The 18,009-nt window shown below is 47.6% G+C and overlaps 1 protein-coding gene across 4 annotated transcripts in view; it reads right to left on the reverse strand.

Annotated features, from left to right (window-relative positions):
• Nucleotides 1-18,009, reverse strand: part of TANC1 (tetratricopeptide repeat, ankyrin repeat and coiled-coil containing 1) — a 2,406,012-nt gene that overhangs the window by 1,877,191 nt on the left and 510,812 nt on the right. For all 4 annotated transcript variants that reach the window (XM_069616378.1, XM_069616375.1, XM_069616376.1 and 1 more), the window contains one exon: nt 3,575-3,769. In XM_069616378.1, coding sequence (XP_069472479.1) covers nt 3,575-3,769 — 195 coding nt within the window. The remainder of the gene's footprint in view (nt 1-3,574; nt 3,770-18,009) is intronic.

The raw sequence follows: 18,009 nt of genomic DNA on the forward strand, positions 1-18,009 counted from the left end.
GAGCTTGACGCCTGAGGACCGAGTACCTGAATGATCAAAAAGACAAAGAAGAAATATCCACGCGTGGAATTACATGGCCAAAGCCAAACCCAAGAGCGCTGGTGAATTCGGCCCGTTCCCGTCGATGCAGAAAAGGGGACTCAGGTGTGGCACCGGAGGGCAGAGTCAGGGCAGCGCATGCTCCCTGGGCCGCGCCTCTACATTTAAAGGGGAAGAAGGTTTTTTCTGGTGAAAAAGGTTCCGTCTCCCGTCCCTTGGAAGGGACGCCCCTTCAGTATGGAGGAAAGGGGGTGGGACGTAAGAGTACCATCCTCAGACTCCGGAAACCTGTCTGCATAAAGGGCAGCAGAGGCACTAATGTGAAAGCCCATGGGAACAGTCTTCTTAGTGGGAGCTGTCCTTTGCCCTTCCGCTGCTTACGGATGTAAAAAATAACCAGTTCCCCGTAAGAAATAAATAGTAGCATATGATCCTAAAATGAACATCTATGTATCACGGTGCAGGCCAGGTACGGGTTGGTGAAATCTATGGAGTTCTGGATTAAGCTCCCTCTTTCAGTGATGGGTAGGGCAGCGCTGCTAAAAATGGTGGCGCTGCCGAGACTCGTGCATTGCTTCGCGAATGTCCCATACAATATCCCAAGGCGGTTGTTCCGAGACTTGGAGAAAATTTGTAGGGGCTTCCTGTGGCAGGAGGGTAGGAACAGAGTGGCTCTGGCGATGCTACATAGACCGTATGATCAAGGGGGTCTGAGGATCCCAAACTTCGAGCTGTACTTTTTAGCGACCCAACTACAATATGTGATGCAATCGATGGCTGACGATACCACAATAGAAAATGCGCTCCTGCAGCCGGCAATTAAAAAGAGGTGCCTACGGGATCTACTTTGGATCCCTATTAAGGAACCGGGACGTTGCCCTTACCTGGTGGAACTGGGCATTGAGATTTGGAAGAGAACCTACTGAGACATGGACCCAGAAAACCCGCTCTCTCCACAGACGCCCATAGCAGCAATATTACAGGGTATGCCAGGTAGTAAGGCGATGGTGAGGGCAAGATGGGAAGAATGCGGGATAGCCACAGTTGGAGACTTACGGAACAAAGAAGGGTTGATGTCCTTTGGGGAGTTACAGGAGGCCATGGGGTTCCACAAGGGCCAATTTATGTTGCACAACACTGTATTAAAGGTATTGAAAGACAGGTGGCTGAAGAGTACTGAAGAGATCATAGAGAGTGAAGAAATAGAGATGCTAATCTCGGTGGCAGAGGGTGGACATGCCCTTTTAAGGGTCTACGAGGTATTGATAGAAAGGGCCTCGCGAGCGGAGTTGAAGTGCAAGGAGAGGTGGGAGAGAGAACTTGGCAGGCCTGTGGAAGAGAGAGAATGGAAGAGAATTCCGAGATATCATAAGAAAGTCTCTAGGAATGCCAGACTACAAATGATTGTTATATGTTACACAGAGGGCCTACCTTACACCAGCTGTCATTGCTACTATTAAGGGGGCAGGCAAACAGATTTGTACTAGGTGTAGAGAAGAGAACGCTAGACTCAGGCATATGTTCTGGGTATGCCCAGTAGTGCAGGGGTTCTGGAAGAAAGTAGCACACATGGCGACTCGAGGTGGAATTGAACTCGATATCCAGACTCCTGAGGCCTGCATGCTAGGTAGAAGTGAAAAGGATAAACCGTTGAACAAACTAAAAGAGAATGTACATTACGGCCAAATGTAGCATAGACATGCAGTGGAAAGACGCCAGGGAACCGAATGTATCTAGATGGTGGAGAGGTTTGGAGGGGTGGATGGCAGCAGAAACGGGGTGGGGGTGGGAGAAGGCATCAGGGAGACAATACACGGATGCTGGTGTGGGCATCCAAAGATGGATTGTGCTCACTGTGACTTTATTCGCATGTAATAATGATGAGGCCATGCTAGCTTCGACAGAGGAGAAATTGCTTCGCACTTAAGAGATACTTTATGATAAGCGGCATAGGCAGAGTTAAAGTGTGTGGGAGTAGATTAGGATTAGTAGAGGTGTGTAAATGCTTATATGTTAGGCGCGTCCTTTTTGTGTGCACGTATTTGTTGTTGGTTTGAAAATGTTAGTAAAAACATAAAAATAAATGTGCCAGTCAGTGATTCTACCTTGACAAAGCAGTAAAAGGTCAAGAGTCTAGGGCAATAAAAATAGCACAAAGGATAAAGAACCTCTCAGAACTGATAGTTCTATAACAGTCACAAATTGGACTCCAGATGGGGCCAAAGCTAGTTTTGTAATCTCTCTTTCAGTAATCTGAAAGGGAAAGAGTTTGATAATAACACCTATGATCAAAGTGCTTAAACACAGGGGGAAATCAGACATGAAATAACAAATCATAATGTGGCATATATGGTTAATCATGCATCATGGTTTGTAGCCTGTGAAAAGCAAAATCATGCACAGCAGGATATGTGTTCAACAAGTTTTCTGATAAACACGTAGGATATATAGTAGAGGATGATTTCAAAGGCGGACTCACATCAGAGATGAGCCAAACACGTGAAATTCAATCTACTGTGAACGTTTGATTGCGGCGTAAGAAGGGAACCATGATACCTATTACACTTTGCATGGTTCACAATAGGACGATTTAGAGGCAACTAAATAAAATGGGCTGAAAAAAGCTGCAGCTCAAGCAGTCCATCAAAGGTTTTTATTTTGTGAAATAGAGGTCATTAGTGAACTTTCCAAAAATGCCTTCTTGGATTTGAAGTTAAAAAATGAATGATGGGTATCAAAGCATTTGTTTAAGGAAAAGTGAATATATAGTAAAATAATGAGGATCATTCAAACTGAAGAGGATTGAGATATGTATATAAACTTTATATACATAAACTGTATTTCGGAAAATGAAAAGCACACATATACTATACTATACATAGTATAGTACAAAGACATCATAAAAATACTCATAATTATAATATCTTACTGTCACTAATCTATACAATTGCTTCAATTTCAAATGAATGGACGTTGTAAACAAATTTGTGTATTGAAATATAGGGCATTTGGAATACAAACCATAAAACTATCATCTAAAAAACTCTATCCCATAAATAATCAAAAGCTTTTTTTCATCATGCTGAATAAAACATCTAAACCACCATGCAAGGACACGATCTCTAGCTGACAGAAAATACAGAAAGTCCACTATAATGTTTGAAAAAGAAATGTTCATTACTGATATCAAGTGTTTTCATGTTACAGTCTCATTCAGAAAACAAATTTATGGGGAAATCAAGACAGGTCCGGGAGGTAACACAACATGCGTAGAGATTACCTTTGAAGATGCGAGTGGTGATAAATGTGCTACACAAGTATGGTAAAGTATGGAACGGTGGAGGGACATTTCAGTCAAGATGTGATGAGTTTTGATAACGTGACTACGAAATTATGCTTACAAAGTCCTACCATACACTGCTTTTAGACAAATCCATATAGCACTACAAAATCTGGAAGCAACTTCGACACATTTCAGAAATTAACACATTTTCATGAGCAAAAAAGATATTGCAAACTAGTGGTTTAATGTTACCTGGGGATTTCTTATTTGATCGTGGTGGCAGCAAGTAGGGCTGGCGTGGTAACAGAGGCGACGAAGGCAAGGACATTGAAACACCTTTAGCTAGACTCATTCTGAACAGGTCCTCGGAGGTAGACCGCTCACCAATTGAAAAATCTGAATTGTTACTACCAGGCACTGTAATGCCCTGATTGGCATTGTCCTCACCTGTTAAAAAAAAAAGATGACATTGTAAAAAAAGAAAGAAAAAAAAGACATTTCCATTATACACACGAACACAATTCCAAAAGGATTACAGTCACTAGAATGTTTAGACACACCATGATTTGCCACTGGATGTAAACAGAGTAGCTATCAATTATTAAAAGACCAAGTAATAGAATAGACAGTTACTGCGAGGACTACATTAAAAAATCTCTAAAGGGGGTGCACATGGATGGGTTACCTACTTTTACTCCAAAACAATGACATGATCTATATCATAAACCAATGTTATGCATCTACCTGAAATGTGAAAGTTGAATCGGGCATTTTCGCTAAGGCACACATGCCACAGCCTACTGATAAACCTATCCTCATATATACCAACTGAAGATGAGAAGTCAGTACTGGAGAAGGGTTTCGGGTTTGTCCCTACCTCACCATACGACCGCTTCAATTCCCGTCTGGAAATCCAAAACCTTTTCAGAAGAACAAGTTACTTTCTTACCTGGTAACGTTCTTTCGATGGGATGTTCCTCCGACATATTCCACATCTATGACAGTAATCACCACAGCTCTGCTGCCTCGAAAGAAATTTCGGTGTAGGCGTCCTGCATCGATGACATCGATACGCTGTCCTCTAGGGCCTCCGTCGAGGGCAGACGTCACCGGATGTAATATCTAGGACGCACAGCGCCCGTAGCCTCAGTTGTAGTTTTTTCTCCAGAACATGTGGCACCAATCTCCTGCCAGTATGACTGCAAAAAGCCTTGCGGAAACGTAAGCTGCAATCGCATAAGAAATTCTGTAGAGGGGCAGGCTTGGAGGGTGCGATGTGGAATACGTATGAGGAACATCCCATCGAAAGAAAGTTACCAGTTAAGAAAGTAACTTGTTCTTCAAGGGGTTTATGTCCTCTGACATATTCTACATCTATGACAGACTCCCAAAGCAGTACCAACGTCTGGAGGTGGGAAAAAGAATTTAGAATTTTAGAATGCCCAATCAAATTGCAGAATAGAGTACCGCATTACCAAAGGCCAAATCTTGCCCATGGATGGAGTCCAGGGAATAGTGTTTTACAAAAGTATGGACAGAGGCCCATGTGGCTGCTTCACAAATTACGAATGGGAACACACCTCTGCAGAGCAGTAGAGGCAGCCACACCCCTAGTAGAATGAGCCCGTAAGCCTAACGGAGGGTCCTTACCCGCCAAAAGGTAACATTCAGAGATCGTCAAAATGATCCATCTGGACAAGGACTGCTTGGAAACAGCTCGACCTAAACGCCTTCCAGCGTATCCCACTGATGAGCTGATCGTCCACTCTGACCCGGGACATCCGTGAGAGATAGAAACTCAAAGCTCTCCTAGGATCCAACCTATGGAGCCTCTCCTCTTCCTTACCAGGATGCGGAGGAGGATAGAACGCCGGAAGAATTACCTTCTGGATCAAATGAATTCCGACACAACCTTCGGAAGAAAAGGAGGACTAACCCCAAGGACAACCCTGTCCTTATGGAACACCATGAAAGGTGGCTTGACGGAAAGTGCCTGCAACTCACTCACTCTGCGAGCGGAAGTAACCGCAACTAAAAATACAGTCTTAAAGGCCAACAGTCTCAATGGACAAGAATGTAAGGGCTCAAACGAAGCTCCCATTAGGAACTTTAGAACCAAGTTAAAATCCCATCCCGGCACCTGGAAAGGTGACGGTAGAAACACATTAGTTAGCCCTTTTAGAAACTGAGAAATCAAAGGAATCTTAAAATAAGAACACTCCTCAGACGAGTGCTTAAATATTGACAGTGCCGCCAGGTAACCCTTAATGGTACCCACTTGCAGGCCCCTGTGGGCTAATGAAAGCAAAAAAAGACAGAACCACAGGAATTGAACATTGAAAAGGATCCACATTCTGTATCCTGCACCAGTCGCAGAACTTTCTCCAACGGCAACGGTACAGGGATTTTGTTGGGGGCCTTCTGGCCAAAAGCAACACCTCCATCAAGTCTTCAGGGAGGTTCCAATACCTATACCCCAACCTTTCAGATACCATGCATGAAGGCTGAGAGACTCGACCTCTGGATGGAGAACCCAACCACCCTCCCATGAGAGCAGATCGTCTTGATAGGGAAGACGGCGTGAAGGGCAGATGGACATGTCGAGAAGGTCTGGGTACCACGCTCTCCTGGCCCATGCAGGAGCAATGAGGATCATTGGAGAACCGAATCTCTGGAACACTTGTGGAATGACGGGACTGGAGGAAACGCATACAGCAGTGGGAAGGACCACTCCACTACAAACGCGTCCCCTAAGGCTCCTCTTAGAGAAAATTTCCACGAGCAGAATCTTTCGCACTTCCGTTTGACACTGGTGGAGAAGAGATCCACTTGTGGGGTCCCCCAGAGGGCAAAGATCTCCAAAAGAACTTCCTGAACGAGACCGTGCTCTGCCTGCTCAGAGCGTCTGCTGCCGCGTTTTCGTCGCCGACCAGATGAACTGCTGCGATCGAAATTTCGTGCTGGATGGCCCAGAACCCGAGCTGCATCGCCTCTCTGCACAGTGGGAGTGACCCTGCCCCCCCTTTTTTGTTGAGATAGTGCATGGCCACTGTATTGTCCGTCATAATCAGGACATTCTTCCCCCGCAAAGACGGCAGACAAGCCTTCAGGGCTAGCCTGACAGCCCTCAGCTCTAACAGATTGATGTGGAGTTTGGACTCCGACGGAGACCCCACGACCGATGACTGTCAGCTCGTTGGCATGAGCTCCCCATCCCGTGAGTGATGCGTCCATCACGAACCGATCGTCACCTCTGGCCAGGGTAGCCAAAATGGAGCTCCCTTCATCAGATTGCCTTCGGCGGCCCACCATAGACGATCCTGGGCGACCGAGGGCGGCACCTGAACGGGATCTGACATCCTGCCGGAGGACTGTGACCACTGCATCTTGAGAGCCCACTGCAGAGATCACATCCGCAGCCTGGTCTCCGGCACCAATAGAATGCAGGATGCCATGAGGCCGAGCAACTTCAAGAACTCGAACGCCGGGAGACTCTGGGCATGTTGAAACTTGTCCACCATCTGCAGAATGTGATGAGCCCTCACCTGGGGAGGCGAACACTGCCCCAGGGATGTGTCGAGCACTGCTCCAATGTACTGGAGCCGCTGGGTAGGTGTCAAATCAGACTTTTTTAAGTTGAGGGAGAAGTCCAGCTTGTGAAGGGAGTGGCAGGTGACGGACAGAAGATCCAGGACTTGTTTGGGAGAGCACGCCCTGATCAACCAATCGTCCAGGTAGGGGTAGACGTGAATCCCTCCTTTCCTGAGATACGCTGCCACCACCACCATGAGCTTGGTGAAGACCCTCGGGCGGAGGTCAATCCGAAAGGCAGGACCCGAACTGAAAAAGCGAGTCGCCAACCACGAACCTCAGGTACTTCCTGTGCTTGGGATGAATCGGCACATGAAAGTAAGCATCCTTGAGGTCGAGAGACACCAACCAATCCTGAACTTGAAGGGCCTGGAGGACTTGAGAAAGAGTAACCATCTTGAACTTGTCCTTCCCGAGGAGCTTGTTCAAACTGCGCAAGTCCATGATGGGTCACAATCCCCGGTCTTTTTTCGGGATCAAAAAATAGGGGGAATACCATCACTTGTTCCTCTCCGCTACAGGCACCACTTCTATGGCGCCTTTCTCCAGCAGGGATAGGATTTCCTGCACAAGGAGCGGATCCAGACGCTTCAAAGAGAGCTTCCCCAGTGGATTGTCGTGAGGCCTCTGCCGGAAAGGGAGACAGTAGCCGTGGGCTATGGTCTCCAAGACCCACACATCTGAAGTAATGGCACGCCATTCTACAAGATGCTGCGCCAGCCTTCCCCAAACCAGCGAACCATGGGCCATGGCCTCATGACTGGGCTGCGGCAGTGCCTGAGGGCAAGGAGGCAACTGTCAGCGCGGCTTTGGCACCTCGAGTACCTTGTTTTACACCTCTGGTACTCCTACGTTGACCCCTTTGACTGGCAGCTCCCCTCGATCTACCAAAGGAAGATGTCACACCGCTCCCCGCACGAGCTACGACTCGTCCTACTAAGGCACGCCCCTCCATGTTCACAGCCTCTTCTCAACCAGCACCCAAACACACACGTCCCGACAGGGGTACCTTATCACCTCATCAGGTGTCACGCTATGGGGCACGGCGTGGCATGCTCGGCAGGGCTGGAGTTTATCGCCCTTTGTGTTTGTGGCAAGCGAACTGGAGGCTTCATCACAGAAACGCACGGAGGACTGCGCGACCTCGCGCGGCTCGGAACACGTGACTCGTTGCCTAGCAATTCTCAATGCTTGGGTATACGTGTCACGTGATAGTGGTCACGTGTTTCCTTTCTATGGATAAAAGGGGTCCGGTTACGGAAAGCGTTGCTTCACAGCTGTTCTACCTGGATCACGTGTTGCTTACTCTTCGTTTCAAGACTCCTCACTTCATCTGACCTCGGCTTTGTTCTACGGATTGCTCAGTGCCTAACTCTTGTCTACTTTGGAACTTTGAACTATTGGTTGACGAACTATTTTGCCCAACGGATTGCTTGTGTCTTGCCCCTTTACTACCTTGGAATTTGGATCCACTGATGCCGACCTACGCTCTGCCCTACGGACTGCCTTGTGTTTAGCCCCTCGGACTACTCTGGTACTCTCCACGTTTCATGTGTTACAACAGGACTCCGGTCCTGTCTTAGGAAGAATTGGAGACTGAAAGCATAAGGGAAAAAGAAGAAGACCTTAAAGAGTTCAGAAGTAAAAGTACCTTTATCCCTCCAATTAGTGTCCCATCAATAGATATTTTCCAAAAACAAGTAACGAGAGATTTTGAAAAGATACATTTCAAGTCTAAAAGTAGACGAAATATGAAACCACATGAACTAAAACTAATACAAGATCTATATGGTGATGCCAATATTACAATAAGAGCAGCAGACAAAGGAGGTGGTCTAGTACTGTTGAATACGACCGACTACAATGAGGAATGTGAAAGACAACTCAGAGACAGTAACACCTACGCAAGACTAGTGAATGATCCGACAGCAGAGATCAGACAGAACTTGGAGACCCTTTTGAATAAAGCAGAGGAACTCGCATGGATCAATCATCACACAAAGAAATTCTTAATAAACTCATATCCTCGGATAGCACATTTCTACACTCTCCCAAAGGTACACAAGGATCCAGTGAAACCACCAGGCAGACCTATTGTTGCAGGAATAAACAGCATCCTAGAACCCCTAGGTAAATATGTGGACTACTTCTTACAACCCCTTATACAAAAAACAAGTACATACATCAGAGATTCCACCCATTTCTTGCAACATCTGAATTCAACACCATTCGACCCTGGAAACATTTGCTTCACAATCGATGTTAAAAGCTTATACACGTCAATCCCACACGATCTAGGAAATGAAGCAGTAGAGTGGATACTCCTTAAAGCGGATGAAATAGGAGCACAAAAAGAATTCATAATGGCACTCCTCGAGTTCATTAGCAACAACTCGTACTTCAGATACGAAGAACATTATTACCTACAGGTAGCTGGCACAGCCATGGGAGCAACCATGGCACCGTCCTACGCTAACTCATTCATGCACAAATTCGAAACTGAAAATATCCTACTAAACCAACGGTGGCAACAACAGCTAGGGATCTGGATAAGATACATTGACGATATATTCGGAATATGGAAAGGCAGTGAATTGGAACTACTTGAATTCTTTGATTATCTCAACAGTATAGACACGCGAAAACAGTTTACACATGAGCACTCTCGCGAAAGCATACATTTCTTGGATGTACAAATCAGAATAACAAATACAGGATATCAAACAACCATTTTTCGTAAATCCACGGATCGAAATAATTTACTACATCGATTAAGCTTTCACCAACCAAGCCTCATTAAAAATTTACCATACAGTCAGATGCTCCGTGTGAAAAGATTAGTGAGCGATCCAATAGAGTACGAAAGGGAGGTTAAAGAAATGGGAAAGAAATTCTTTGACCGTGGTTACAAGCAAGAAGAAGTGTTGGCAGCAGAAACACGCATAGCAACACAGGTAAGGGGAGACTTATTGAAAATAAAAACTAAAAAGAAAGATGAATCTCCCTTAGTCTTTGTGACAAAATATTCAAGACAGAGTAACCGAATCAAGACAATCATCAAAAAACATTGGAACACAATGACCTGCGACCACCGAGTTGAACACCTCTTCAAAGAAGTCCCGGTATTCGCATACCAACGAAGCCATAATCTTAAGGATAAACTGGTAAAAACCAGACCAGCACAAAAAAAGAAAACTACGAAAAGATGTGGCACCTTTCCCTGTCTGAATTGTAACAACTGCGGCTACATAATGAAAGGGGATACTTTGAAACATCCGTACACAGGAGAAACTATTAAATTAAGGAGTTTCGGGACATGCGACTCTGTAAATGTGATATACACAATTAAATGTCCCTGTGGATTACATTATGTTGGACAAACCATGAGAACAGCCAAAACAAGATGGAACGAACACAGATCTTGCATACGCAATAAAAACATAACCTCGGCTGTGGCAAGACACTGGCAAGAGAAGAGACACAACTTGGCACAAATACGTTTTGCAATTCTGGAGTTAGTGGAGAAGAGAGATCCACATGAAAATTTCCAGAAAACTATGGACCAACGAGAAACCTTTTGGATTGACCGATTGAGCTCTCTGATGCCTAAAGGAATGAACGAAGAGATTAACTATATGTGTTTCTTGTAACCTAGTATTGTCGATTGTATATGCATATTCACAGATGCTGGACAACTAAAGATGCACTTCAGGCATCGTAACATGTAACGGGTTTACTTTGAGATGTATATTAATATTCAAGTTAAGCTGAATAATCATTGCATGCTTTAATTGTTTAAAAGTCGATTTGGGGAAATGTCTGCTGCTTGAACACGTAGATGAATGATAACACAGCACACACATAATATACGTAAGGTACTGTAGGAACTCACGTAAAATCACACATATAACATCTAACTATTAGTACATCTAGCCATCGGAATTTAAAGTAGAGTATATGTGTTAGACATTGCTAGCTCGATTTACCGCACTTAGCGGAACATAGGTTGCCATGGAGACTTCCCCGCCCCTGGGTTACCACCCGGGAGTGGGGCGCGAGGCGTACGTGCTCCGGCAACATGGTTGGACCACGGCGCCTCGCCTCCGTCTCCATGACTACGTATAAATGACACACATAGACGCCTGCGCGCGCACATCTCTCTACAGACAACAGGATAACGTTAGTACTTGAGGTAAGCACCGGTGAACACTCGCCGCGCTTTAGATATAACAAGATGAGAATGGCCGCCCTAACCGCCTATCTCTCCAACAGAGAGACGATGGAAATATATGACTCGTAACGCATCAAATACACACGGCTGCGAGAGAAAAACGCATACAGAGCGATCAGGTAGGACTAGTTTTTGGCAAGAAATCAATGTAAACAGAACTGGTAACGCTGAAACTAAATGGCTTTCTCTGGTTGTTTATTTTTCATTTGGCGGAACTATTGCTTATACGTGGGACATTCCAAACGGTATGTGTGATTATGTTAATATGTTAAAATTCTGTATTGAAACCATAAAATGTATTGAAATTAATGAAGATAAAATAATTACGAGCTTGATGATGCAATCAAGTGCCTCTATATAGCCCTGACGAAGGTTTATACCGAAATGCATTGGCAAAATGTATATTGAAGGCAAAATCTGATCGCCCAACATAGCACTAAGTGAAACAATAAAGAAGAATGTTAATAAACATTCTTGGTTAAAAACTTTTGTAAAAATTGATTGAAATAAGATTTAGAAGAAGATTTTTGAATTTGAATTTTTTCGTGAATCTTTTTGAAAAATATCTTTTGAAAATTTGCAGCCCCATAGTAGGGCCAACTGAGATGCGCCAGTTATAATAAGGCAGATTTGCCTTGTTTCTCCAATTTCAGTTCATTATGATCCTTGTGCTATAGGATCAAATTTAAACTGGCAGCTCCAGGTCAAAAAATGACTCTTACCTGACACCGAAGGTGAAACTTATAGATTTAATTTAAGCAAAGAAAATAAAAGAGAAACTAGTGGTGCCCACCTCTCCGATATTTGTTAGGTGGTTACCTGCCCATCACTGCTGCCACGCCTGCTCGGACCCGCTGCCCCGTTCTGAACAACTGGCTAACGCCTACTTTCGATTCTCTGAGGCAACGGTCCAGTCCTCACAGGTATTTAGTGCCCTGGTTGTTTTCACTAAGAATACTACATACTGTACAGTTACATAACCTTATACCTTCCTTTGCAGCGCTCCAGGGGTTCTTCCGGTTGTTCCTGAGTCCTGGCTCTACGGACTACCTTCTTTGGCCCTAAGCATCACTCTGGCGGTATTTCCGTGATTGTCAGTCTGATACTTGGGAACAGAGGGATAGCCCATACTCTGCACGACCAACAGCTGCGTTACAGACTGTGAAGCCTTCTTGGTCATCCAGAGTATGAATCCCTCCACCGGGGACCCAGTGACCGCTTTGATGCAAGCAGTAGCGGCCCTCAGGACCGACATGGCCGCCGCCACAACAGCCATACATGACCGTCTTGACGCCTTACAGAGCACACGTTACCCATTACCCCCAGACACCGAATTCGGGGACTCCGGTCCCTCGGATCAGCCAGCACCTATCCCGGCCTCTGCACCCACTCCTATGTTGTTTCCGACACCCGTTCCTCTTGCTGCCCCAGAACGCTACCAGGGGGACCCTCGGAAATACCGTACCTTCATTAATCAATGTAAACTCCACTTCTTGTGCAGACCCTTGGCTTTCCCCGATTCAGTCACAAAGGCCGCATTTCTTCTGTCACATTTATCTGGGGTGGCGGCCACCTGGGCAAACCCAATGTTGGAAAGCGATCATCCCGCTCTGTATGATTTTGACCTTCTTACATCGGAAATGTCCAAGGTCTTTAATACACACCATAAAGCTCAATCGAGGGACCTGGAACTCCTGGACCTAACACAGGGTAAACTATCGTTGATAGAATACATTGCTCGATATAACCAGCTCGCCGCCGAGACTTCCTGGCCGGAGGAGAAAAAGGCGATTGTGTTCTACCGTGGTTTATGTAACTCCATGAAAGATGCGCTTTCAGTAGTACCTGCCCTTCCCTCTGTGTTCTCGGATCTGGTGGATCTCGCTTTACAGATAGATGCAAGGAGATCCGAGAGAAGGACAGAAACAATGCTCACTAGCCAGTCCGGTCAGGCCTCTTCTACCACCTCTTCCGAACCCATGCAAATAGGTGGTATCTGAAGCCCGATAACACCGTCCGAGCGTGAACGCCGGAGGGCGGATAACGCCTGCTTTTATTGCGGGTTAAACGGGCACTATGTAAGGGAATGCCCCCGACGCCCTAAGAACAAAACCCCGAGTTTTCAGAAGGCTCGCCCATGATACAGGGGGCACCGGCGAGCCTGTCTTCAAACCCCTCTGAACCCGCCTTTGGCCCTGTCAGACCAGTAATAGTCCAGGCCCTTATGAAACCCACCAGGGAGATCGCACATGTGGTCCAAATTGTAATTGACTCTGGGGCCACAGGTTGTTTTATTGATATTGCCTTGGCCCATCGTCTCAACCTGCCCCTGGTCAGGAAAGAACACCCGGAACCCGTACATGCTGTGGACGGCAAGTCCTTGTCGTCCAGCCCCATTCAGTTTCAGACCGCGCCCTTAGAAGTAATGATTCAGAGCACCCACAGGGAAATCATGTCGTTTGACCTTATCACCACACCACAATTCGGTGTCATTTTGGGAATACCCTGGTTACGGCAACACAACCCGTTGATTAACTGGGGGACAGGACAGGTCACGTTCGAATCAGAGGTGTGTCAGCAGTTTTGTCTTGTGGATGGTGATACGCTCTCCTCTCCTGCCACTATCCTGGGCGCCATGGCCTCTACTCGCATTGCTGACGTAACCTCAGAGACTGGGCCTTCACATACTGTGGGGGCCATCCTGGCTAATATCCCCATCGAATACCACGAATTCCACATGGTATTCGATAAAGCCAAGGCGGAGGGTCTACCCCCACATAGACCATACGACTGTCCGATTGATTTGGTTCCGGATGCACCTATACCCAGGGGGAGGATCTACTCATTGTCCCCATCAGAGGAGCAGGCCCTCAATGAATACATCCAGCAGGCGTTGCGATTGGGTCACATCCGTCCATCGTGTTCCCCTGCTGCCAGCCCGATATTTTTCGTACCAAAAAGGGAAGGCGATTTGCGTCCATGTGTGGACTACAGGAAGTTGAATGCCGTTACTATAAAAAACAGGTACCCTCTCCCCCTCATCTCCACACTGTTGGACAGATTAACAAGGGCTACCGTTTTCACCAAGTTGGACTTAAGAGGGGCATACAACCTGATCCGTATGCGACTTGGGGATGAGTGGAAGACGGCCTTCTGTTCTCGGCAGGGGTTATTTGAGTACACCGTAATGCCCTTTGGGCTTTGTAACGCTCCCGCAACTTTCCAGCGGTTTATCAATGACGTATTCTCTGACATCTTGGATACGTACGTAGTGGTATACCTGGACGATATATTGGTCTTTTCACCCTCGTTAGAGGAACACATTGGTCATGTCAGAGAGGTCCTCTCTCGCCTTAAGGCGAACGCCCTGTTCGCCAAGCTGGAGAAATGCACTTTCCATTCAAAGGAAGTGGAGTTCCTAGGTTTCCACATCTCCCCTGGAGGCCTGTCTATGAACCAGTCCAAGGTTCGCGCTGTCATGGAATGGCCGACTCCGACTAACAATAAACAACTTCAGTCCTTTCTTGGTTTTGCTAATTTCTACCGACGGTTCATCGCCGGCTTCTCTTCCATCGTTTCTCCATTGACCGCTTTGACCAGTCCCCTTGTCCCGTACTCTTGGACCCCTACGCAGCAAAGGGCATTCGAGACACTCAAATCCAGGTTTACTTCTGCCCCGGTCCTACAACACCCCGATCCCGACCTCCCCTACGTCCTGGAAGCAGACGGCTCTTCGTTTGCACTAGGTGCGGTGTTGTCCCAGCCATGTCCAGCCACGGGTCGGTTACATCCGGTGGCCTATCACTCTCGGAAGTTCACAACAGCCGAAACTCACTACACTGTAACCGAGAAAGAGCTGCTGGCCATCAAGGACGCCCTCCAGACTTGGCGACATCATCTCATGGGGGCAAAGCACCAAACGGTGGTTTATACAGACCACAAAAACCTGCAAGACCTGGCCTCCCTGAAGTGCGTAAACAGCCGGCAGGTACGCTGGCACTTGTTTTTTGCTGCCTTCGATTTTGTGTTAAACATAGACCAGGCCACATCAATGGCAAGGCTGACGCTTTGTCCCGATCTCCCGGTGGTGAATCCTTGGTTACATATCCAGACACATTATTAGGGAAAAGCCATGTTGTTTGCTTGTGTACACCCTCGCCACTCATGCTCACTGCCATTAGAGAATGGGTTTCTCAACATCCTCATACACTCACGGAATGGGACATAACTCTCCAGGACGGGCTACCTTTCATTCAGGACAAACTATTCCTTCCTACATGCGATGCACGCAACCAGGCGCTGGCATGGTCGCACGATGCGGCCATAAATGGCCATCCCGGGCAACAACGCACCCTTGAATTATTACAACGCTGGTGCTGGTGGCCATCCATGAGAAAGGACATAGAAAACTATGTAAACACATGTTCTATATGTGCACAATGCAAAACACGTAGAGGACGGCCATTGGGGTTACTCCTACCCTTACCCATACCTCCCAGGCCGTGGCACACCATCTCTATGGACCTCATCACTGATCTACCTCGCAGACAGGGTTACGATACCATATGGGTTATCGTCGACTCATATACCAAAATGGCTCGTTTCATTCCCTGCACAGGCATCCCGTCGGCCCCAACACTGGCTCGCCTGTTCTTCAAAACGGTTTTCTGTCTTTTCGGTTTACCACATGTCATTATATCAGACCGGGGATCCCAGTTCACGTCCTGCTTCTGGCGTGCTCTTACCGGACTCCTGAAGATCGATGCCCGCTTCTCTTCGGCCTACCACCCTGAAAGCGATGGGCAGACGGAGAGGGTTAACCAAGCCCTAGAGCAGTACCTGCGCTGTCTGTCCCTTCAGTACCAGGACTCCTGGTTCAAGCTGCTCTACCTGGCTGAGTTTGCATACAATAATTCACGTCATTCGGCCACTGGGTTCTCCCCTTTCTACTCTCTGTATGGACAACATCCTCGCGCCCTACCGCTCCCTGATTTCTCTTCTGTCACTCCTGCCGCTAACGCCTGCGTGCGTGATCTAGCAGGTGTCCATGCACAAACACTGGTCCACCTCCACGAGGCTCAGTCGGTGATGAAGGTCAAAGCAGACCGTAAGCGGGCCGAGGCACCGGTGTATCATGTGGGCGATCGGGTGTGGTTGTCGACCAGACACTTGCGAATCCCTGGTTGTCGCAAGCTGTTGCCCCGCTTTGTGGGCCCCTATCGGATCGTCAGGATACTTAATCCTGTGGCCCTGCGTCTGTCTGCTCCGCGTGCTTGGCGGATCCACCCGGTTTTCTATGTCTCCCTCCTTAAACCATTCCTTGCTTCCACTCGCATCCTTGTTCCTCCCGCCCCAGTCTCTGTGTCTTCCCAGGACGTTTTTGAGGTCAGTGCCATCCTCGGGTCCCGATTCCATAGGGGCCGCCTACAGTACCTAGTGGACTGGCTGGGTTATGGTCCCGAGGACCGATCCTGGGTTCCCTCCCATGACGTCCAGGCCCCTCTTCTGGTGTCTCAGTTCCATAGGGACAACCCTGCTAGCCCACGGGGTCGTGGGCCGTTGCGGGGGGACTCTGTCACACCGCTCCCCGCACGAGCTACGACTCGTCCTACTAAGGCACGCCCCTCCACGTTCACAGCCTCTTCTCAACCAGCACCCAAACACACACGTCCCGACAGGGGTACCTTATCACCTCATCAGGTGTCACGCTATGGGGCACGGCGTGGCATGCTCGGCAGGGCTGGAGTTTATCGCCCTTCGTGTTTGTGGCAAGCGAACTGGAGGCTTCATCACAGAAACGCACGGAGGACTGCGCGACCCGGAACACGTGACTCGTTGCCTAGCAATTCTCAATGCTTGGGTATACGTGTCACGTGATAGTGGTCACGTGTTTCCTTTCTATGGATAAAAGGGGTCCGGTTACGGAAAGCGTTGCTTCACAGCTGTTCTACCTGGATCACGTGTTGCTTACTCTTCGTTTCAAGACTCCTCACTTCATCTGACCTCGGCTTTGTTCTACGGATTGCTCAGTGCCTAACTCTTGTCTACTTTGGAACTTTGAACTATTGGTTGACGAACTATTTTGCCCAACGGATTGCTTGTGTCTTGCCCCTTTACTACCTTGGAATTTGGATCCACTGATGCCGACCTACGCTCTGCCCTACGGACTGCCTTGTGTTTAGCCCCTCGGACTACTCTGGTACTCTCCACGTTTCATGTGTTACAACAGGACTCCGGTCCTGTCTTAGGTGGTTACCTGCCCATCACTGCTGCCACGCCTGCTCGGACCCGCTGCCCCGTTCTGAACAACTGGCTAACGCCTACTTTCGATTCTCTGAGGCAACGGTCCAGTCCTCACAGGTATTTAGTGCCCTGGTTGTTTTCACTAAGAATACTACATACTGTACAGTTACATAACCTTATACCTTCCTTTGCAGTGCTCCAGGGGTTCTTACCGTTGTTCCTGAGTCCTGGCTCTACGGACTACCTTCTTTGGCCCTAAGCATCACTCTGGCGGTATTTCCGTGATTGTCAGTCTGATACTTGGGAACAGAGGGATAGCCCATACTCTGCACGACCAACAGCTGCGTAACAGAAGAGTAGTATCGAAAGGAACCTCCACTCCATTGCTGTCCCCTAGGATGAAAAGGCGGAGGTTGACTTACTGCAGCGCTCAACGACTTCGCTGCAGCTTTGGAGGTCTGCAACCTCTCAAGGCTCTCGTCAGCCTTGCTGCCAAAAAGAAGGACACCATCAAAGGGCATGTTGAGAAGCCGGGACTGCACATCAGTAGCAAACCCCGACTTCTGCAATCACGCAAACCTGCGCATCACGGTGCTCGCCGCCATGGACCGGCTGACACAGT

The sequence above is a fragment of the Ambystoma mexicanum genome, chromosome 9, assembly GCF_040938575.1.
Source record: "Ambystoma mexicanum isolate Mex_15411 chromosome 9, UKY_AmexF1_1, whole genome shotgun sequence".
Classification (NCBI taxonomy): domain Eukaryota; kingdom Metazoa; phylum Chordata; class Amphibia; order Caudata; family Ambystomatidae; genus Ambystoma; species Ambystoma mexicanum.